This window comes from Melanerpes formicivorus, unplaced genomic scaffold (assembly GCF_026170545.1).
Source record: "Melanerpes formicivorus ecotype bairdi unplaced genomic scaffold, bMelFor1.0.p_v2 SCAF_109, whole genome shotgun sequence".
Classification (NCBI taxonomy): Eukaryota; Metazoa; Chordata; class Aves; order Piciformes; family Picidae; genus Melanerpes; species Melanerpes formicivorus.
Window position 1 is genome coordinate 1,592,728 of NW_027142461.1, and position 23,319 is coordinate 1,616,046.

The 23,319-nt window shown below is 43.1% G+C and overlaps 1 protein-coding gene across 6 annotated transcripts in view; it reads left to right on the forward strand.

Moving 5' to 3' along the window:
- Positions 1-23,319, forward strand: part of HIVEP1 (HIVEP zinc finger 1) — a 157,609-nt gene that overhangs the window by 108,078 nt on the left and 26,212 nt on the right. For 5 of the 6 annotated variants that reach the window (XM_068166882.1, XM_068166877.1, XM_068166883.1 and 2 more), the window contains 3 exons: positions 5,148-11,074; positions 20,067-20,200; positions 21,525-21,700. In XM_068166882.1, coding sequence (XP_068022983.1) covers positions 5,148-11,074; positions 20,067-20,200; positions 21,525-21,700 — 6,237 coding nt within the window. The remainder of the gene's footprint in view (positions 1-5,147; positions 11,075-20,066; positions 20,201-21,524; positions 21,701-23,319) is intronic. The other variant, XM_068166881.1, reaches the window with a different exon arrangement.

Below are 23,319 nucleotides of genomic sequence, written 5' to 3' on the forward strand. Positions count from 1 at the left end.
GTTTTTACATTCTCTTTGTTCAGTGGCAGCTCACTAATGTGGATACAGAGCCCTGGCTAGTTACCATGCTCCTGAAAGTCTTTAGTTCCAAAAGGCAGAGGAGTCTTTAGCATTCTGGGATTGATGCTTTCTGCTAGTTCTGTTGCTGCTGGAATTATTGATGGAGTTGATCTTTGTGCAGGCATGTAGCTGTAGATTAACAAACGTGTCATGAAATATCTTCAGCATAAACTGTGAATACAAAGCCAAGATCTATACACAAGGAACAAAAAGCTAAAAGGAAGTGAAATTAAGTTGTCAGGGATTGTTGGTTTTTTTTGTTCCCTAGAAAAATGTGTTTGTTAGTGAACATGGGTTAAGGATTTCCATTAATGATAAGGATTTCTAAATAGTTCAGGAGTAGTGTAGAATACAGGGTGCTGGTCAATGGTAGGCTGAACATGAGCCTGCAGTGTGCCCAGGCAGCCAAGAGGGCCAATGCCATCCTGGCCTGCATCAGGAACAGTGTGGCCAGCAGGAGCAGGGAGGTCATTCTGCCCCTGTACACTGCACTGGTTAGGCCACACCTCGAGTACTGTGTCCAGTTCTGGGCCCCTCAGTTTAGGAAGGAGGTTGACTTGCTGGAGTGTGTCCAGAGAAGGGCAACAAAGTTGGTGAGGGGTTTGGAGCACAGCCCTGTGAGGATAGGCTGAGGGAGCTGGGACTGCTTAGCCTGGAGAAGAGGAGACTCAGGGGTGACCTTATTGCTCTCTACAACTACCTGAAGGGAGGTTGTAGACAGGCGGATGTTGGTCTCTTCTCCCAGGCAGCCAGTACCAGAACAACAGGACACAATCTCAGGCTGCGCCAGAAGAGGTTTAGGCTGGATGTTAGGAAGAAGTTCTATACAGAGAGAGTGATTGCCCATTGGAATGGGCTGCCTGGGGAGGTGGTGGAGTCACCATCATTGGAGGTGTTCAGGAGGAGACTTGATGGGGTGCTTGGTGCCATGGGTTAGTTGTTTAGGTGGGTTGGATTGGTTGAAGGGTTGGACATGATGATCTTGAAGGTCTCTTCCAACCGGGTTTGGTCTATTCTATTCTGTTCTATTCTATTCAAAATTTGGTAAAGTCATTGTCAAGAAGAGGTTTTGCAGGATTTCCTAGATGAACACAGCGAATTCAACCCACAGCTCCACCTCTGGAATCATAAAAGCTGTAGAAACCATAGTTATCATGATTCCTGTAGACTGCAGTTGTGTTGGTATAGAAGCAGCACAATTAACAGTTGTGAAGACTAAAGAAAATGACTTTGTCTACCTAAAGCCACACATGGCTTGCCTTTGTCTAGCCTTTTCTCTTTCCTGTTCAGTTTACCAAAGAGTTTTTTATGGTTTGCTGTGTATTGAACCATATTTTTTTCAAACGTAAAGCAGTAAATAGTTTATGGAAAATTCTGATCTTGTAGTCATAATGGATCCACATTTTTAGTTACTTGATTGGTAGATTTGGTGCATGTTTACTTTCTTCAAGGCTTCCTTATGAGGAGAGACTGAGGGAGATGGGTTTCTTTAGTTTGGAGAGGAGGAGACCGAGGGGTGACCTCATTCATGTTTGTAAACATGTGAAGGGGGAGTGCCGAGAGGATGGGGTCAGGCTCTTCTTGGTGCTGCCCAATGACAGAACAAGGGGCAATGGGTGGAAGCTGGGGCATAGGAAATTCCATGTAAACATGTGGAATATTTTTTTCACTGTGAGGGTAACAGAACAGTGGAACAGGCTGCCCAGGGGCTGTGGAGTCTCTCTCTCTCTGGAGATACTCCAGACCCCCCTGGATGCGTTCCTGTGTGATCTGGTATAGGTGATCCTGCTCTGCCAGGGTGGTTGGATTAGATGATCTTTCAAGGTCCCTTCCAGCCCCTAACATTGTGTGATTCTGTGATATTCTGCAATGCATCTCTCAGCTGTGTGGATTTTCAGGTTACTAGCATTGTGCAGCTTGAGTGTGTTTGTTCCTCTGCACTAAATGGTTCAAACCCAGGACTAGTAGCAATTTCATATTCTGAGGCACCAGGAAGCAGCATGTCATTTGATTGTTCAATTCCTGCAGTAGAAAACACCTTAGTCTGTTTTGTGTAAGTCTGTCTGCTCAGATGCTCACAATTCCTGGCACTCCTTCCTTTGCAGCCATGTGTAATCTGCTCAGCTCTTCCTCTAGTGCTCTGCTACAGACACCGGCGGTGTGATTGGTGTGGAGGTGTGATTGTGATGGGATGAAAGCTGCAGTGTGTGCATAAAGGAACCAAATTACTTACACTCAATTAGGGTGGCTGTGCTGCAGAGAGATCACCAAACCATGGCTAAAAGCAGCCTTTTATATAATTACCCTGTTATTTTCTCTTTGATTCGTGTGAAATTGGGTTTTGTTGTTACTGAAGAAAAAAGAATTGCAGTAGAGTATGAATTTTAAAGAAACCATCATTAATACTGATGAGAGCTTACAAGTGTGAGCTTAACATAAGATAACTTACAAGATAATTTATAAGTGTAAGTTTAATTGTGAAGAACTGGAAAAGTCCAAAACATCATGATGGAAGACAGCCTGACCTTGACTACCTTCAGTCTAATATGAATAGGTTCATTTAAAGGTTAATAGAAAAATTGCTGCAGAAATGTCTTTCTGGATGCACGAGAGGAGCACAAAGTCCCCATAACTGGGATTTAAAGCCAGTAGTTCTGGGAAGGGATTTGATCATTCTTTTCATGGGAGTGCTGAATATGACAAGAGTCTGTCACTCTTAACCATTAAACTTCCTTTAGTAGGGCTGAGAAAGGAATAAGTCAGGTTCTGCAGAACTTCTACATTTACAATACGTTTGACATGTAGCTTTCAATCTTTCTGTTTGCCAGGAAAGCTGAATATCCATTCACCCTAAACAAATACATGTCTGCATTAAGTTGGCATCGAGTTGAAAACAGGACTCTGAGCTTCCAAGTATCTGTCATTAGCGTACATCTCAGTTGGGTTATGCTCAGGCACAGAGGAAACAAAACATCTTCCTGCCTGCCTTTGCCTACTGGTCACTTTGCATTCTTTTCTGCTAGATAAGCTTCAGGCATTGCCTGGATTTACTTTTCATGTAGCAGGAATTTCACCCCGGGACTCATCAGCTCTTGTCAGATGCGTTGGCTTTCCTCCCACCACAGTATAGAAGCCAGCTGGTGTTTGTGCAAGAGGATAGTCTTCATGCCACTCAAAAGGGGGCCATAGGGTTGATGGGTACTGGGAAGTCTGAGCTTTCTCCGCTTACCTCCTTATAAAGTGGATTGTAAGAACTCTGTCTCTTTATTGCATTGTCTTAAGGCTGTTCTTTGGTGAGGGCACACCTCAAATACTGGGTTCAGTTTTGGGCTGCCCACTACGAGAGGGACATGGAGGTGTTTGAGCATGTTCAGAAAGGGCAGTGAAGCATCTGAAGGGTCTAGAGCACAAGGCTTATGAGGAGCAGCTGGAGGAACTGGGGTTGTTTAGCCTGAAGAAAAAGAGGCTCGGGGAGACCTCCTTTCTTGCTCTCTCCAACTACCTGAAAGAAGGCTGTAATGAGGTGGAGGTCAGTCTCTTCTACCAAGTAGCAAGCAATAGGACAAGAGGAAGCAGCCTCCAGTTGCACCTGGGGAGGCTTAGGTTGGATATTAAGAAAAATTTCTTCCCCTAAACCATTCTCAAGCCCTGGAGTAGGCTGTCCAAGGCAGTGGTGGAGTCACCATCCCTAGAGGGATTTAAAACCCATGTAGATGTGGTGCTGAGGGACAAGGTTTAGTGATGAACTTGATTGTGGTAGGTTAATGATTAGACTTGATCCTTCTTTTTCAACCTTAATAATTCTATGATTCTATGAATCTCTTCATGAGTGACTCTATGTGCAGGTAACCATACTACACGGAATTACTCAATACTACTTCCCAAAATGTGTGGGCAGCTGAACCTTTGCGCAGACATCATCCCTTTAGTCATATCAGACTCTTCCTTTGCTTTGAGTATTGGCAATCAGATACGGTTTTGGCTAACAGCCTAATGAATGAGTTGTGAACGCTTGAGAAATTTGATTTGTATCCATTTAATATTTGGCTTCCTCTGCACTACTAATGATGATAGCTGAGGCGGCGGCTATAACTGGGTGTATGTTACAGAAGAAGTAAAACAAGTTAAATAATTAGCTAACAGATTAAATGTCACACTGTTGAGGTAGACTACGGTGTGTTAGTAAACATCAGGTATCTATTAAAAACCCCAACTTGTAAGTGCCAGCACTGAATTTCAGTCTTTGTGGGATTTTTTTGTTACAGAGGAAATTGGACTCTCCAGACATACATGCTATAAATTTATTCTGCTGAATAATCTCCCAGTTCTTTTGCTCTTCACTACACTTCTGAAACTCTGCCTGCATACCTGCTTAAAAATCAGCAACAAGTGTAGCTAGTAATGAAGTAATTCAAATTTAGTTGATTTTGTTTCGTGATGCACAAATAGAAAGTCATTTAAGTGTGACCGATTTTATTCATCTACAGTAGTTGCTCATCTGAAATGCTATTGAAGTTCAGTAATTGGAACTCTGAAATACAGCATTTGACAGATGGTGTGGGTGGTTGTGCCGTTTCCATGATAAATCTACTTACAAATATAACCATGAGGAAGTTGTCTTCATTCCTTGACTACAGCAACACAGAGATGGAAAAAGTGAGAAACAGGACATGAAAATGGATTTGTGTCTCGGTTCCTCGTTTTCCTGCTATGATGATTTGAATTTTTAAACAATTGGAAGAAAGAGATTTCGTCTTACTTTATCTGAAAAGGAGCTGCTATAAATGCTAAAATATTCCTTCAGTAGCCTTTCTTTTCTTACATTTCTTTTGAAGCTTTTCACACAGTGAATTACTTGGGTAATGTCTTACAGCATCAGTTAAAAAGCCTTGCTCTTCTAGAGGGAAACAAAATAGATCTTTGCTAAGATACATTTACTGTTGAAAATAATATTGGAGGCTGGAGGGATGGACAGTTCCATTGCCCCAGGGCTTGCTACTGAAACTTAAGAGATGATAAATGGTAGGAATAAAAATACGCTGCATTACCCCGTTCTAACATTCTTTTTTATTCTCTTTGTGTTTTAGCAGAAATCACTGATGCTGGTATTAGAGGAACCCAAGATACAATTAAAGGTGTAAAAAGAAAAAAGATTGTGACCGAAAACCATTTAAAAAAAATACCAAAATCACCTTTGAGAAGCCCTGCTGAAACCAAGGTTAAGCCAAGCGTAGACCCTTCACCGCTAAAAGCTCATCCAGATGCCTCCAAACACACCACGGCACAGGATCACTTACCCTTGCAAAATGGAAATCAATGTACCAAACAAAATGGGGGAGTTCTTATTAGTGAGATAAGTCTTGAAACAACCAAATCTGAGACATCAATGCAGACAAAGCTTTCTGTGACACATCAGTCCTTAGATTTGGGTAAACAGGCAGGGGAGGATGCTGATGTAAGCCGCCTGAACTCACTAGAGAAGAAGTCTCTCTCAAACTCCTCATCAAGTAAAACAAAGACTGACAGTAATGAATGTATTAATTTTGTTGATTGCAGTACATCGTCCCCATGTACACGTACTGCGTTTGATGTCTTACTAAAAGCTATGGAGCCTGAACTGAACACCTTAACACAAGAGTGCCCCCCTTATGGGATGCAGATAGAGAAACTCAGACCAAATAAAACTGTAAGCACCTCTTCTAGTCTCACGTCCAATACTATGAGTGTCCAGAATCAGTCCACATTGTCACAGCACGAGTCTGCAAGTGGAGCTCACTACTACCCCGGTTCATTAAACAATGTGCATGTAGCAGCAGCAGCCAAGACTGGACAAGCACAAGGCCAGCCGGTTTCTCATTCACAGGACCTTATTACTAAAACCAGTCAGCAAAATCCCCAGGTTGTTATGTGTCCAAGCTTCACTAGATCGCTGGTGCAACAGCAGAGTCAAGAGAACTCCAAGCTCCAGCAGATATACAGCATAGCAGTAACTTCTTCTGTTGTTCACACCTCATCTTCCACTGCAACTCAGGTTTTCGCTCAGAACCAGTTGATAGCTAGCTCTTCACCGTTGTCAATTAGCACATCGAGTTCAACACACTTGTCTATAGGTCCTGTGTATAACTCAGCCCAGATAACATCAGTTGTAAACCATGGGGTAGAACAGAAGCCTAAAAAGCTAGGGAAATACGTCTGTGAGTATTGCAATCGGGCCTGCGCCAAGCCCAGCGTTCTCCAAAAGCACATCCGATCCCATACGGGAGAGCGACCGTATCCTTGTGTGACGTGTGGGTTTTCTTTTAAAACCAAAAGCAATCTGTACAAGCACAAAAAGTCTCATGCACATGCTATCAAACTTGGGCTTGGCCTACAACCAGATTCAGGTGGTCTCTTCTTATCCCATGACTCAGACAAAGCACTTAGCATTCATTCAGATGCAGAAGAAAGTGGTGAAAGTGAAGATGAAGGCACTGCTGATGAAAGACAAGATGATCAGGAGCTGGAACCTGCACAAATAGTGAAAGTTATTTCAAATACAGAAACACTGCGGAAAGGAAGCCCTGCTCCATTAAACAACCCAGATTGTATAGCAGGGGACTCTTCATTACATGATGCAGAACCTCAAGTAAGGGCAGCTTTACCAAAAGTAGTAGTTCATCCTGTAAATGTCTCTCCATTAAGGGCTGATAGCCCAAAAGTTACAGAACCAGCACCGGAGCTTGCTGCAGCACAGAGAAAGGGAGATTTTAAAGTGACAGCTCTTCAGTCAAATTTAACACATACAGCCTCAGTCAAGGAGAATGACATAAAGCAACATCACAAACCAGAAACAGGCCTGTTAGAGGACCAGCTGGGATCTGCAGTAGGAGCAATGCACGCTCAGCTCCAGAGACAACAGGCAACTGATGGTTCCCAAGATCAGCAGGGAAAAGGTCTTTTGAGCCCTAGAAGTTTAGGTAGTACTGATTCTGGGTATTTCTCTCGTTCTGAAAGTGCCGATCAAACAATGAGCCCACCAGCTCCTTTTGTAAGAGGACTGTTGACCTCTGAGAAAGAGTCAAACAAAAACCTGCCCTGTGTGCCACGAGCAAGTGGCATGGTAGCATCAGTGGTACAGACTGTGTGTGCTGAAAAAAATCTGATCCTTTCTGGCCAAATGCGACCTCCTATGGCAACAAAAACTCTTGAGGAACGTATCTCAAAATTAATCTCGGATAATGAAGCTGTTGTGGATGACAAGCAGTTAGATAGTGTGAAACCAAGGAGAACTTCCCTTTCAAGAAGAGGAAGCATAGATTCACCGAAATCCTACATATTTAAGGATTCTTTCCAGTTTGATTTAAAGCCTATGGGAAGAAGAACTAGCTCGAGCTCTGATATACCAAAGTCTCCTTTCACACCCACTGAGAAATCAAAGCCAGTTTTTCTTCTTTCTGTACCATCCCTTGACTGTTTACCTATAACAAGAAGTAATTCCATGCCTACTACCAGCTACTCAGCAGTACCTCCAAATGTAATACCTCCCTCTCATCCCCTTCGAGGAAGTCAGTCATTTGATGATAAAATTGGCTCTCTGTATGACGATGTTTTTGTATCAGGACCTGCTACCCCACTGAACCAAGGCGGGCATCCTCGGACCCTTGTTAGGCAGGCAGCAATAGAAGATTCTTCCACTGGTGAAAGCCAGGTTCTTGGACCGATGCGATCTGTAGAAGAAAATTATCTGGGGTGCAATTTATCAAACGAATCTTTGTTACAAAGAAGCAAATCCCTGGCACAGGGTTCAAATTTGGAAAAAACAAAGAAGTCCCCTCAGGTGCGAGGCACAATGTTTGAGTGTGAAACCTGCAGAAACAGATACAGAAAACTGGAAAATTTTGAAAACCACAAGAAATTTTACTGTTCAGAGTTGCACGGACCTAAAACGAAAGCAGCAATCCGAGAGCCTGAGCATAAAACTGTTCCGAACAGTACGCAGCCTCAAATTCTACACTACAGAGTCACTACTTCAACGGGGGTCTGGGAGCAAACACCCCAGATAAGGAAAAGAAGGAAAATGAAAAGCGTTGGCGATGATGATGACCCCCAGCAAAATGATGTGAGCGTACCCTCAAAGAACACAGAAGGCCAAAGCAAGCCAGCAAATTCTTCCAGTCTGTCAAAACACAGTGCAACAACAGTGGTAGGGTCACAGCAGCCAAGCAGCCTTCTACTTCAGAGTTCCCAAATTCAGCTTGTGGCTCGAGGCACAGATCAGACTACTGAGACAAAGACTACTCCACTCATTGAGAAGCAAGCAAGTACAGCTGTGCAAGAAAAGGTGGAGTTGAAAAGACAAGGAACTGGCATTTCAGTGATACAGCACACCAATTCACTGAGCAGAAATAGCTCATTTGAGAAATCGGAGTCATTTGAAAGAGTATCACCCTCATCTTCTCAGGAGCCCAACAAGGCTGCAAAGCACCATTCTTTGAACACAATGGTAATCCAAGAGGACAGACATCCTCATCTGAATACCCCACAGCATCGTCAACCCCTGTCATCAGAAGCACCTCGAGGGGAAGTTCAGGGAAGCCAAATAGTTCCTAATGAGAGAAGTGTGCCACTGCAGCCATCAAGACTTGTTCGCCAGCATAACATCCAGGTTCCTGAAATACTGGTCACGGAAGAGCCAGACAGGGATCAAGAAAACCAGTGCAGTGATCAGGAAAAGACAGAAAGGTTTAATTGGCCACAGCGCAGCGAAACACTGTCAAAATTGCCAACAGAAAAGCTTCCGCCAAAGAAGAAAAGAATTCGCTTGGCTGAAATGGAGCATTCTTCTGCTGAGTCAAGTGTCGACTCTACGCTTTCCAGAAGCCTAAGTCGGGAGAGTAGCTTGTCTCATGCTTCCAGTTTCTCGACTTCACTTGATAAAGATGAAATTTTGAAGGCTGAGAACCCTTCCAAAGCAGAGCCTGTTGCTAAGTCATTAGAATTCCTCATGATTCCTGCTGGCTCACACACACTGACACTGCCTGGACCTCATTACCGTGAAATGAGACGTGCCGCCTCAGAGCAAATCAGCTGCACGCAGCCATCTATGGAGGTTGTGGACTACAGGAGTAAGTCTTTTGACTGTGGAAGCATGTCTCCATCAAAACCTATCCCAGTTGTGGAGATAGCCGCTCCAAAAGTATCATCTGCAAATGGAGTTACTGGACATGTGCCTTTGCTAGAAAGGAGGAGGGGGCCGTTTGTAAGACAAATCTCTTTAAATATTGCTCCAGAAAATCATCAGCCTCAAGTTAAGTCAACTTCTTCATTTCAGCCAGCTCATGTGACAGATGTGCCCACCGGGCCATTGCACAGGCTGTCCACCTCTGGCAAGTCTGCAGTGGAGTTTCCTTCAAGTACTCAGCATTCACAGCCTCACTCCAGGCCTCACTCGGCAATTCAGAATTGTAATCCTGTTAGCCTGTCGGCGGTTCAGCAGCCTCTAGATCACGTGGTGAGTAATCAAGGACAGCTATCCACGACTCATCAGGCTTCCCAGACATCTACTAAAACATCAGCCCAAGGGGAACAAGGGAGCACATCCACACTTTCTTGTCGTCCTGATGAAACAAAGGATTGTTTTGCTCCAAAGTATCAACTTCATGTTAAAACGTTGCATATAGGTCAGCCATATTCTTCTAAACTGCTCAAAAATACTTCGACTCAGGCTGTTCAAAGTCAAGTTGCGGTGGACCAGAATGCATCCTCCTTTGAACTACAGACTAAACTGTCTGACATGTCTAATCCATACTCTGTGCCTCCTCTAAAGCAGATTGTCCCTAATAACTGCAGCAGTCAAATCCACCAGATCTCTCCCTTTGTGGTTCCCGTCCGGATTCACAGCAGCATGCCGTCTTACGGCTTTGCAACTGTTACACCTCTGCCTCACATTCTGGTGACTCGGGATCAGGTCAATCAGTCTGTTTGCAAAACAAATGTTGTCACGGTGCCAACGCTCGAAGGCAAAACTCAGCTGCCAAATTCTCACAAAGATCATCAGAGGACTTTGCCAAATTCATTTGAATTTGAAAATTCACAACCAGAAAGTGGAACCAGAAATTCACCTTTGTCAAACTCTCTGACTATTATTCAGAAAGTGCCAGTTAGTGGACTGTTCCCTCAACCAGAAGCCACAGCGTCAAGTAAACGAATGCTTTCCCCAGCCAACAGTTTAGATATTGCCATGGAAAAACAGCAAAAACGTGTTAAAGATGAGAGTGGAGCTGCCTGCATGACGGATGCTAGACCACTGCATTCACTGAATATTAGATCTAATGATCCTACTGGTAAGCAAAAGAAACCAGTTTTGGTAAGACAGGTTTGCACCACAGAGCCTCTTGAAAATCACCTCTTAGATCCTGATGGTGTTCCACAGCATGAGAAGAGCAGCAAAGCCAGTACTTCAGACCTGATGGTGCCAGACCGTCATTCATCTGATGCTGGGGTTTCAGAAACCCTAAAGGAGTCACCAGAATCTGAGGACCTTAAGTCTTCAGCATCATCAGTATTTGTAGTTAGAAAAGCATCTGAGCTGTCTCCAGTGAATAATCAAAGTTCTCTTCTCAAGGCTGCAAGTAGCAGTCAAGAAAGAAGGTCACCAAGTAACGGTAGTGAAAGCAACCACATCAACAGCCAGGGCCAAGCAAAACCTGTAACTACTCTGGCTGCCATGAATGCAGGGGAAATGCAGAGATTGTCATTTCCAAGCCTCAAGACCACAACAAGTTTTACCTGGTGTTACCTCCTGAAGAGAAAACCATTGCATCTGCTGCAAAATGATCAGAAAATCTCAGCCTATTCTACATGGACCATCAGTCCCAACAATCCCAACCCACTTGGTTTGTCAACAAAGGTAGCTCTCTCCCTTCTCAATTCCAAACAGAAAGTTGAGAAACCGCTGTACACTCAAGCAAGAACTACTCATCCCAGGTCTGATGTGTTGGTCTATTCAAGCAAGTGGAAGAACAGCTTAACCAAGGTACTTAAGCTATGCTTGATGTGCACTGATGGTTTACAGAGGATTTGCTTTGGGATGATGCTCGTTCATATTTTAGAGTGCAATACTCCTGACCCACATCATAATATGTGCTTATTTATTTTAGTTAGATCAAGCTGCTAAAAAGATCTTAATTCTATTAAGAAGCCTGTTCAAAAGGATTTAGGTCTTTTCATGGAAATTAGTTCCTGGATTGAAATCTGAATATGAAGCTTTCATTGTGGCAGGAGTGTGTTTGGCTATTTTTTAAAGGCAAATGGTAGGTCAAAAATAGTCTGGATATAAATACTTGTGGAGCAGTTTTAACTTAAACCAGGTTAACTTAAGGTCATAATTGTGCATTTTGCCTTGAAAGTCAGCTGGTATGTTCTGTTACAAAGTTCTGTTATAAAGGAGTGCTTAGCCCAAACAGGTGACCATCATGAAAGTATTTCTCACCATCACTGATCATCTAACTGTGAGAGGAGCAGTGTACTGCTTCCCTTCTCCCACCTAGGTTAATCAGTGGTGTGAAATACTGACAAAAATAGCAAAGTTTAAAAGAAAATGACAGCTGTCATATAACCCCTGACAACTTCTTGGACTAATACAGCTCCAAAGATGACGTTAAACCATGTGCAATGGAATGTATTCCAAGCAATGTTTATGACCCACACAAACCACTGCATCATTCCAGAGTCAGATGTGGCAGAGCAAAGAGGTCACTTGGTGCTTCCTCATCTGTCTTGTGGCTGGACACATGATCAGTAGTTCACTCACTGGACAGGTTTGTTACGGACAGGTCCAAAGCTGTGCTGGTTTGTGCTGGATTTGGTGTTCCTTAGTGATCGAACCGTGTCTGTGAATGGTGGTTCTCTGTCCTGTAGTAGGGTAAGAACTGTCCGTGTCTATTTAATGGTCCCAGGACTAGCTTTTATTGTCCCACCTAGTGAAGCTTTCTGAAGCATATTGTTCTTTCTTTGCTGTGTACACTGTGGCTTTGATGAAAAACCTCTTTTTGAAGCTGACACAAATGGGACTTTAGCCATGGACCTCTACAGAATCCATCATGACACAGCAATGTATTGGGGCAGGGGAGTACACAGTCTCAAGCTGCTCCAGGGAAGGTTTGGGCTGGAGGTTAGGAGGAAGTTCTACACAGAGAGAGTGATTGCCCATTGGAATGGGCTGTCCAAGAAGGTGGTGGAGTCACCATCACTGGAGGTGTTTAGGAGGAGACTTGACAGGGTGCTTGGTTGCATGGTTTCGTTGATTAGGTGGTGTTGGATGATAGGTTGGACACAATGATCTTGAAGGTCTCTTCCAACCTGCTTTATTCTATTCTATTCTAAACACAATCAGTTTGTCCTAATCCTGCAGTCTGCCAGAAACAAAAGTGCCATAAACAAAAGTTCCAACAAAAGTTGCCAGGCATTGGGCTGGGAATTGGGGTCTGTATGGCCAGCAATTGCTCTGGAGGAGAACATACCACAGCCTTGGGAAAACGTATTTATGTTGACTTTGAGTGACAGAGATGGTTGCTGTCAAAGGTCATGCTGGTATGCTCTCTGTGTGCTAAATGTTTTGCTAAGATATGAAGTCATCAGTGGGGAAAAGAGCAATAGGATGAGAAACTGTGAGGGGAAGAAATAGTTTCAGAATTACAGTGGGAGCTGAGAAGGTGGAGTAAAACCCATCAGGCCAAAATAGCATTAGAGGTAAACCTGATGACACTGAAATTAGTGGGAGACTTTGCTAGCACAGTTGTAAGGAAAACTGGCCCATCACTAGGGGTTAATGTTCACAATAGGGACAGGGGAGTCCTGTAAAGCTTTATTTGAATAAAGGGAGAGTCCATGGGACAAAAATCACAGTATCACAGTATCACAGCATCACCAAGGTTGGAAGAGACCTCAAAGATCATCAAGTCCAACCTGTCACCACAGACCTCATGACTAAACCATGGCACCAAGTGCCACGTCCAATCCTCTCTTGAACACCTCCAGGGATGGTGACTCCACCACCTCCCTGGGCAGCACATCCCAATGGCTAACAACTCTCTCTGTGAAGAACTTTCTCCTCACCTCGAGCCTGAACTTCCCCTGGTGCAGCTTGAGACTGTGTCCTCTTGTTCTGGTGCTGGTAGCCTGGGAGAAGAGACCAACCCCCTCCTGGCTACAACCACCCTTCAGGTAGTTGTAGAGAGCAATGAGGTCTCCCCTGAGCCTCCTCTTCTCCAGGCTAAACAATCCCAGCTCCCTGAGCCTCTCCTCATAGGGCTTGTGCTCAAGGCCTCTCACCAGCCTTGTTGCCCTTACGGGCAAATCCCTGTGGGATCTCTCAAATTGCTGGATTCTGTGTTAGTGCTGTACCTGAACATGACTGGTTCCTCATTTTATTTAAACTTTCATTACTTTTTCCAGCCCCTCCCTCATACACTTCCTGAGATGGTCTACTTAAATAGTGCTAGAGAGATTTGAAGATGTAGCCTTTTTTTTTTGGTACATAGTCAAGTGATTCTATTCAAGGCAAGTATCACTTTAGTTGTGTCTTTGACTCATGGTGGGTTTATTTTTAACTAACAGTCTATCAGAGGAAATTCTCTGATAACAAAGCTACTGCGTGCCTCTTGAAGAGCAGATTTTGTCTACAAACAAATTCTGTTTGGAATATAAATAATGGTTAATAATATTTTGAAAAATATTTTGACAGCACCCTTTCAAACACTCTAGGAGTACTTAAATGGTTGTAATAGGCAGCTGTCAGGTACATTTACAGTGCTTCTGCCACAAAAGAATCACAGTTACTAATCTTTCTTCAGTCTTTCTTGCTGCTGTTGTGAATGAAGCACAGGAGCATGGTGAGAATGAAGAGTTCTTAAGCTCTGCTTGCAGCTGATTTACAAGCTTTGCTCAGAGCCATTATGAAGGAAGAAAGTGTAGTGAGAATGCACCAATTAAAGTTTAATTGACATCTCAGATTGAATGAACAAGGTACAGGTTGGCAGATATTAAACATTTCAAAGACCTGCTATGACCTAATACCTCCAGAGTTTGTTTGCCTTCCCTTTTAATGATCCAGGCAGTGGGATTTCAGCTGCTTTCCAGGATGCTGCTGCTGCTGTTACAATATACCTTTGTATTACCAGTCTCCAGTTAGACCTGCTAATGGCATAGTCAATGCCAATGTGGAAACTTCCTCACAGAAGCCACGTGTAAAGGAAGCAAAAGCTGGAGTTCCTCATTCTGTTCAGGCCCAGTAATCCTACCATTCTCTCCTGTTTGAGATTGAGTCTAGAAAGAGTTGGAGGTCCTTTTGGATAGTAATCATAGAATCAACAAGATTAACACTCCATTAAGAAAAAAAACAGAAGTAGCCAAACAAAGGTAACAAACAGATTAGCAAATAATTTAAAAAGATAATGATCAGTTTCCTTCCCAAAAGCTTGGTGAGTTCCTCAGTTCCTTCAGGAACCACAGTTCAGATTAGAGGGCTCTGAGCGTTGTGTTTGCTCAAGGAGTTTGCACTTTTTAACTCTGACCTGACACAGAACTCTTAAGTGTTGATATAATCTGATCTATAAATAATGATGAAAATGCAGCACTCTTGTGCCTGACTTCCTCTCTTGGAGTCCCTTTCCAGAGTGATATGGTGTATTCTGCTCATGGGGCTTTAACTGCTGGTCTTCTCACCAAGATAAAGTGACTTCCTGAACAGTTGCTGGATTTCCCCCCAGAGCTAAGTTGTGTTTACAGAGCTCTCATGCTGCTGCCTAACTGCTACTAATCACTGTCACAAAAAAGGCAATTCTTTCAACAATAGATGCCATGGGAAATGAATAGACACGTGAATGAAATGCAAACAATAAGGAACCCTGGGGCTGTGTTTGCTCTTCACAATTCGCTGCTCAAAGGCAATAGGTGAAGTTGCCATGTTCTAGTGATTCAGAGAACAAACCACAAGATGTTATTGTGAAAGAAGCTCCTGGAGTGGGAACAGCACATTAAAATCACAGGATGTTAGGGGCCAGAAGGGACCTCGAAAGATCCATCTAGTCCAACCCCCTGCCAGAGTAGGAACATCTATACCAGATCACAAAGGAATGCATCCAGGTGGGTCTTGAATGTCTCCAGAGACAGAGACTCCACAGCCTCCCTCGGCAGCCTGTTCCAGTGTTCTGTCACCCTCACAGTGAAAAAAAGCTTTCCTCCTGTTTCCATGGAACTTCCTATGCCTCAGCTACCACCCATTGCCCCTTGTTCTGTTATTGGGAATCACCAAGCAGAGCCTGACTCCATCCTCACCCTTTACATATTTATAAACATGAATGAGGTCACCCTTTAGTCTCCTCTTCTCCAAGCTAAAGAGCCCCAGCTCACTCAGTTTCTCCTCATAAGGAAGACTTTCCACTCCCTTAATCATTTTTGTGGCTCTGCACTGGACTCTTTCAAGCAGTTCCCTGTCCTTAAACTGAGTAGCCCAGAACTGGACACAGTATTCCAGGTGCAGCCTCAACAAGGCAGAGAGAGGGGGAGGAGAATCTCTTCACCTACTAACCACAGCCCTTCTAATACACTTCAGAATGGCATTAGCCTTCTTGACCATGAGGGCACACTACTGGCTCATGAAATGTAACAGGAGGTTCACCTACATGGAAGAGGCTTCCTTTCTCTCCCTGCTCTTTTTCTTTTATTTTTCTCTTTATTATTATCTTTCTCCAGTTTTCCTTCCTGAAGTCAATGGCATTTGTATCAGGAGCCCTTCACAGAATCACAGACTGGTAGGGGTTGGAAGGGATCCGTTGTGATCATCTGGTGTAATCCCCTTGCTAAGAGCAGGGTCACCCAGAATCACATCCACGTCGATTTAAAATCTCTTCAATTAAGGAGACTCCACAACTTCTCTGGGCAGCCTATTCCAGACTTCTGACACCCTCATAAAGAGGTTTTTCCTTATGCTCAGGTAGAACTTACTCTATTCTGGTTTCAGAGAATCACAGAATGTGAGGATGGATATCATCTGGACCAATCTTTCTAGGTCATAGTGTAGTTTTGCATGGCTCAGCACCCTGTCAAGCTGAGTCTTAAAACTGACCAGTGTAGGGGAATCTACTGCTTCTCTTGTGTGATTATTCCAATGCCTAAGTGTTCTCACTATGAAAAACTGTCTTCTGGAGTTCAATCAAAATCTCCCTAGGAGTAACTTGTACCCATTACCCTTTGTCTTTTCCATGTGACTCCTTCTAAAAAGGGAGTCTCCGTCCTCCTGGTAGCCACCCTTTACATACTAGTACATGATAATAAGATCCCCTCTGTCTTCCCTTTGCCAGGCTAAAGAGCCCCAGGTTTCTCAGCCTTTCCTCATCAGAATGAGGCTCCAATTCCCTCATCCTCTTTGTAGCCTCCACTGGACTCTGCAGTAGTTCCTTCTTTCTTTTGAACTGGAGAAACCAGAACTGGACACAGGATTCCAGATGTGGAGGGGGAGCAGAACCTCTATCAACCTGCTGGCCACACTCTTCTTAATGCATCCCAGAATACCATTGGCTTTCTTGGCCAGAGGAACACATTGCTAGCTCATGGTGAACTTGTCCACCAGAACTCTCAGGTCCTTTTCCAAAGAGCTTCCTCAAGCCCCCACATTGATGCTGGCTTCCCTCTCTGAAGCAAATCAGTAACATGGGCAGTACCACAGGGTAAAGGTTTTCAGGCAAGAACAGACTAAAGAATGGAAAATTTCTCCTAACTGGAAGGCTTTCCTTTCTTGGATGATGTGCCACAACAGTCCAGTTCACCACTGGAAAGTAGTTAAATGAAGAAGATTTTTATGTGTAAACTAGTGAAAGTTTGAAGATGTTAAAAACATTCTCCTCAGGTGGCTGTGTGCCAGTGAGAAAAGTAATAGGACTAGGGGGAATGGAATGAAGCTGGAGGTGGGGAGATTCAGGCTGGATGTGAGGAGGAAGTTCTTCCCCATGAGAGTGGTGAAGCCCTGGAATGGGTTGTCCAGGGAGGTGGTTGAGGCCCTGTCCCTGGAGGTGTTTAAGCCCAGGCTGGATGAGGCTCTGGCCAGCCTGATCTAGTGTGGGGTGTCCCTGCCCATGGCAGGGGGGTTGGAATTGGATGAGCCTTGTGGTCCCTTCCAACCCTGACTGATTCTATGATACTGTGATAATATTCTAATCTAAAATTGATTACTTTTATGATTCTGGTTGTGAGCATTTTTTTTTTTTCCAAGGGAGGTTGTAAAGTACTAGAAGCATCTGCTGAACTCTGGGCTCTGGGCAGCCTTTAAAACAGGGGTTTTGTCCCCAGTTTTATACCAGTAATTTAAGACAGTGGAGTTAAATGTGAGCAGAGTGAGTAAAGTAGAAATGAATCATGGTCCTTGTCGCCGTGAGAGAAGAGAGAGAATGCTGTGTTAGAAGGTGTTAAGTAATTGTGGGGAGGAACATTTTGCAGCACTGAATGGTCAAGTTCTCTTTGGCATCATTTTGGAATGTTTCCTAAAAACTAAAGTGACTGCTATTTCATTGTCTGTGGATGTGATTTGGGTGACACAGACTTGGAGGTTTCAATTAGAGGATCTCAGTAACAACAGCATTTTGCCTGTTTAAGGCACTGAAGGAACTGCTGAAGTAGCATGTAGGCAGTGAATTGAAGTGGTAAATATTGGGTAAATATTCATTTGAACACCTCTCTTACTTCTGCATGTATAACTGTGTAAACAGAAAGAAGGGGCCTGGGAAAATCCAGAGGTGTTCAGCCTTGTGTTTGTTTATGCACATGGTGCATTTATTATAATGCTCTTTCACTATGGGCTAAATACTTTGGAATAATTTTTTCCTGTGTCTTTTCATTCTTGAAAATTAAACCTGGAAAGAACATTTAATATTCAAGATTGAAAGATCAGGCACTCAAAGGGTGAATTATTCTAGCTGCTGGGGGATAGTTGTGTGGCATTGAGTTTATTGTACACAGTCTGTATTTTCCACTACTCATTTCTTGCTAAATTACAAATGTCACCATGTTGCTGGTTTGCAGTGGAAACAAAAGCAATTCACATGCCAGGTAGTGTCAGGAACTAAGCCATGGCTGAGTTGCAGTTACTGAAGTAGGCCCCACTTCTGGTATCTCTCATCCACATCATCACCTTTCACCTTGTATGAAGTGGGTAGATTTAGATCGGATGTTAGGAAGTTCTTCACCATGAGGGTTGTGAGACACTGGAACAAGTTGCCCAGGGAGGTGGTAGAAGCCCCATCCCTGGAGGTGCTCAAGGCCAGGCAGGATGAGGCCTTGAGCAACCTGATCTAGTGGAAGGTATCCCCACCCATGGTAGGCTGTTGGAACTAGATGATCTATAAGGTCCCTTCCAACCTAAACCCATCTGTGAGTGAATGAATGAATGCTTTTACTCTGATCTGTGTTTGTTCCCCATCAGCCACATTTCTCATTAGGTGAGACTTAAAGGTGGTGGTTGAGACTCTATGAACGGCTACAGACAAAGACTAGATGTTAGAATGATGTCACTCTCCAATATATGTAATGACCAGTGTAATCATCAGGCAGGCAGTGAAGCCATTCCTCTTGCCAAGAATTCATAGGCTCATAGAATGTTTTGGCTAGAAGAGACCTTTCAGATCAAGTCCAACCATTAACCCAGCACTGCTAGATCACCACCAAACCATTCTTCTCAGCACTACATCTATACCTCTAAATCCCTCCAGGGATGGTGACTGCAGCATTTCCCTGGGCAGTCTTTTCCAGGGCTTCCCCTTTGGGGAAGAAATTTTTGTTAATCCCCAATTCACAGGCTTACAGCATTGAATTTTACAAATGGAAAACATAAGGCCAGACTTTTTTTCCCCTCTCATCATTTTATTCACTTACAATAATGATCAAATGTGGTAAGTGTGCCAGCTACGTGGGTAGAGCAGTTTATAAATACAAAAGTAATAACTGCTGGCTAATTGGATCATTCTTTCATTGTTGCCCATTTTAGAAATACACTTGGAAGGAGTAGATTTTAATTGGCCAATGTTGGAGGAACTCATCCTCCTTTAAAAAAAAAATCAAATCAAATCAGGGGAAATGGGGGAAATGTAGTTTGGTTCTGCTAGACAAGTGGTATGCTTTTTTTATTGCAGTTTGGGGATTAAGTGTGGAGTCCTGCTTTGGAAGTGTTCCAGAGCCCCTGTTAATAACCTCACCAAATATAGAACAGTCAATTTCCACATCAAAACAGGGATACTGTTTGAAAAATATTAGCAATCAAAACCATTGCCTGTTAGTACCTTCCCTTGGTACACCCCTTCTTGCACCCTTCTCCTCTTTGCTGTGCCACAAAGCAGCAGTTTCTGCCAGCCATGTGGCACTTCTGGGTGGTGGGTTAGTGGGTGAGACCTGAGGTCTGCAGTGGTGAAAGGAAGAGCTGTAGTGGATAGCAGGCAGCGAGAGCTGGAGATGTGCTATGGAAGTGTCAAGACAGGAGCAGTGAGGGGGAAGCATGGATAACTGGTTGTGCACTGAAGCTGCCCCCTTTCTGTCAATGGGGGACGTGGGGGGCAGCGTACCATGTAGCTGCAGAGCCCTCTCTCTATGGTCCGGTTGCTGCATCAGAGGAGTAAAGCTGTGGCCATTCAGGAAGCACCTCAGTTTGATTCTCTGTAGAAGGCTCTGAGATAATAACCATCAACTTCACCTTCTCAGAAGAAAGAAACATGTCTCACTGCAGATGCAAAGCATTCCTAGTTTCTTGCAGAGCCATAATCTCCATACGGATCTGCCAGTTGACAAATAGCCAACACATATTAGAAGTTTAGTAAAAGGCATCTCTTGTTTCATGTAACTTAACTGTTTGTGTGGTTTGGGTTTTTTTCTTAACCAGTTATAATTGTGGCTTTTTTCATGCTTTTATTCATCATAACTTGCAGGTTTGACCAGCATCTGAAAGATACTAATTTTAATGACATGCCTATCTTGTTTTCTTTCAGCGAGCATTGAATAGGAAAAAAATGGCTGCAAGTGAATTCAGCAATAAGGAAAACTCTGAATCAAGCACTGAGCACGATAAAGAAAACTCCTTTATCAAAACTGAACCAAGAAGAGTTAAAATATTTGATGGAGGGCAAGTGTTGTACTTTGTATATTAGAGATTGTTGGGAATATGTATTTTTTTCCTTGTTTCTAGACTTTGCAGAGGTGTTGGTTCCTGTTTATTTTAAATAGCAGTTCCCATACTGGGGTGTGTGAATCTTGGGTTCTGTTTCCAAGATAAACGGAAAGTCATCAGAAGTGTGGAGCCATGAGAGTTATGAGGCAGTGTAATGGAATAAAGAACAGTAGGCAGTGCCATTCTTTTTTCCCCCCCAAGAATGATCATGAGTCAGCATTAAAGGCAGCTAGATACAACCATAGGTGTAAATTCTTTCCCTATATTTCTCTTACATGATAAATAATACCTATAAAGTTATACAGATGTAACCAAAGAGGAACTAGTCCAAAGACGAAGCAAAAGACTGCAGTACAGTCTCTGGCAGTTCACTGTGGCATAAGGAGGCTGGAGAATTCCTGATGTGCAAAGTGCCACGGAAATATTTACTGAGAGTCGTTGTCCACACACTGCAATGCTTCAAATCATTTTCTTTGTATGAATAACAGCTGCCTCAGCCAAAGTGTTGTGCCATGTACAACATCTCCTAAAACTGATTTTTCAGTAGAAAAGTGCCAGTGACACTTAGAAAACTTCTTAGCACAAATGGTGCATATTTTATTGTTCTCACAATTGGTGGCAAGCTCTGAGGCTTTCCATTTTATTTCCCAGTTTGAATCCGGTCTAGGCAAATATTTAAGCTATTACCAGCTGCCCAGGTAAAACATTGCTACGTGTCTCCACTCAGATCCAAAAGCTGCAGGGACCAGGTCACCAAAGCTAAGCTAGGCTTTAGCTTTGTCCTTGAGCAGAGAGAGGAGGGTGTCATTGAATCTGAATGACTGTTTCCATAAAGAGGCAGTCCCAGCAGGCTGAGTCCCGAGCACATTGATAGGCAATTTCAAAGACCATTGTAACTGATGCTCCTTTTCTGCATCCAGAATGCTCAAAGATGCTCTTTTAAAGCTCCCTCATGATGCCCAAACCTGCTTCCAGGAACTGATGCTTTAAAAAAGTATCTTCCTGTTTTGTGAGGAGGAAATTTGAAATCTTTAAACACTTAATGTCCAAGAGTGCCTTTAGTAAAAAAGATCGACCGTTAGTCCTAGACCAATCCATGACTGCCTGGTGAAAAGCCTAGTTTAACAAGCGCACACGGAAGTGGAGCAGAGAAAGAGCACGATTGGTTTTGTCAGTCATTCCTTTTCATCTGTTATATTATCTTTCTAGTTTCTGATAGATTAGGATTTCTAACCAGAATATTTTCCCATTACAACTTCTCTTATGGTACTCTTACCAGGTACAAGTCAAATGAAGACTATGTGTACGTTCGGGGGAGAGGGAGAGGGAAGTATATCTGTGAAGAATGTGGGATACGTTGCAAGAAACCCAGCATGCTGAAGAAGCATATCCGCACACACACCGATGTTCGTCCTTACCACTGCAACTACTGCAACTTTTCCTTCAAAACTAAAGGTAGGGCTACTTCTCTGGCTGTTTCCTCCCTTTTTTATTTCTGCTTTTAAGTATGATTCTTTTCTTCTCACATTTGGCTGTTCCTAAGCTAAAGACGTTGCCTCTCGCTGGAGTTTTGTTGTCTAATGCTTCTAATATTTGTAGTTTCTGATTTCCTTCTTTTCCTTTGTCTTCTGTATGTTTATTCAGATAATCACATCCTTATATGAATGAACTGTGTGGCATACCATGGTGGGTAAGAAATTGGAGCATAAAAGGAAATCATGTGGGAGTATGATGAAAGTAAGGTTAAGACAAGTGAGCTGGTTAGCTGTTTATCCTAGCTAGGGATGGGAATACAGAATTTTAAGTCCCTAGTGGTGATCTTTTGGAGGTATGACATTGACATATATTGTACTCCTGCTGGCACTGGGAAAGAAGTTGGCATTTCTTAAATCACTATATTAAAATGGGTTTTGTACTCTTGAAGAACCAAGTTCACTTTGCACTTGACCCAAATATGGACTACTTTTTAAATCCTGTTTACACTAAATACATAGAATCATTGGAAGAGACTTTGAAAATCATCAAGTCCATGCAAGTATTTAAATGCATCCCAGTTTAAGCAGGCAGCACATGAAACATTGCTAGATCCAGGATTCAGAATAACTGGAATAGATGAGGAGTTCATAGCCATAGTGCTTCCAGCAAAAATAATTCCAAGTAGTAAAATTTTTCTTGGCTTGGAGCATCATTTAGCAGTAATCCCCCTCAGCTGCAAACTCAGAAACATTCCTAATTTTAGTGGGTTTGAGATTACTCAGCAGTTGGGTGGAAAACTTCCAAGAAATAACCCAGTGCTACAGAAACTGGGGTGGATAGTCTTGGGATGGGGTCAAACCCTAGCACCGCATCCTGACGCACTGGGTCATTGTGTCACCTTTCAGATGAAATGCTGGACTGTAAACCCAATGAATTCTGATTATGGTTTTTGCAGAGTAAACATTCTAACCATTCAAGTAATTAAGTTCTATCCCTTTGAAATTCTCCCTGGTTTCAGTTGTAGCAGATACCTGGACTCACTCCCTCTTCATAGTTACTATGCCTGGCTGTTGCCTTTACTGCTGTCACAGTCAGTCACTTGATGGCATGCTTGATGGTTTGCAAACCACCCTTCATGGCAGGATGGCACAGCCAGTAACTTCATGCAGCATGCAAAGTTGGGAAATTTGCTCTTTCTGAGTCAATACAATTATATTGCTTCATAACAATGGATTCAAAATTTGGGTTGAATTGCTACCTTTATATCAAAGCAGGAATAAATTTCTCCATAACCACAGAAGAGTCGCCATGTCACCCATGGCAATTTCTCCCACTGAAATACCTCAGCTGAGAGACTCTAGGAAGGTTAGGTATAAAGTAATAATAGACATTTCACAAAGCAGCATAATTTGCAGATCTCTGATCTGCTCTTAACCTTTCCTTGATGACATTTGCCAGATTTTCTTTTCAAAGGAAGAGAGCAGCCTGCGAGGCCTCTCGGCAGTTACACGTTCGCTTTTGAGATCCAGATCAAATATGCTCATGCTCTGATTTTGAATAAAGTGAATCTGTTTGTTTAGGTTGGCAGTGAAAATGAT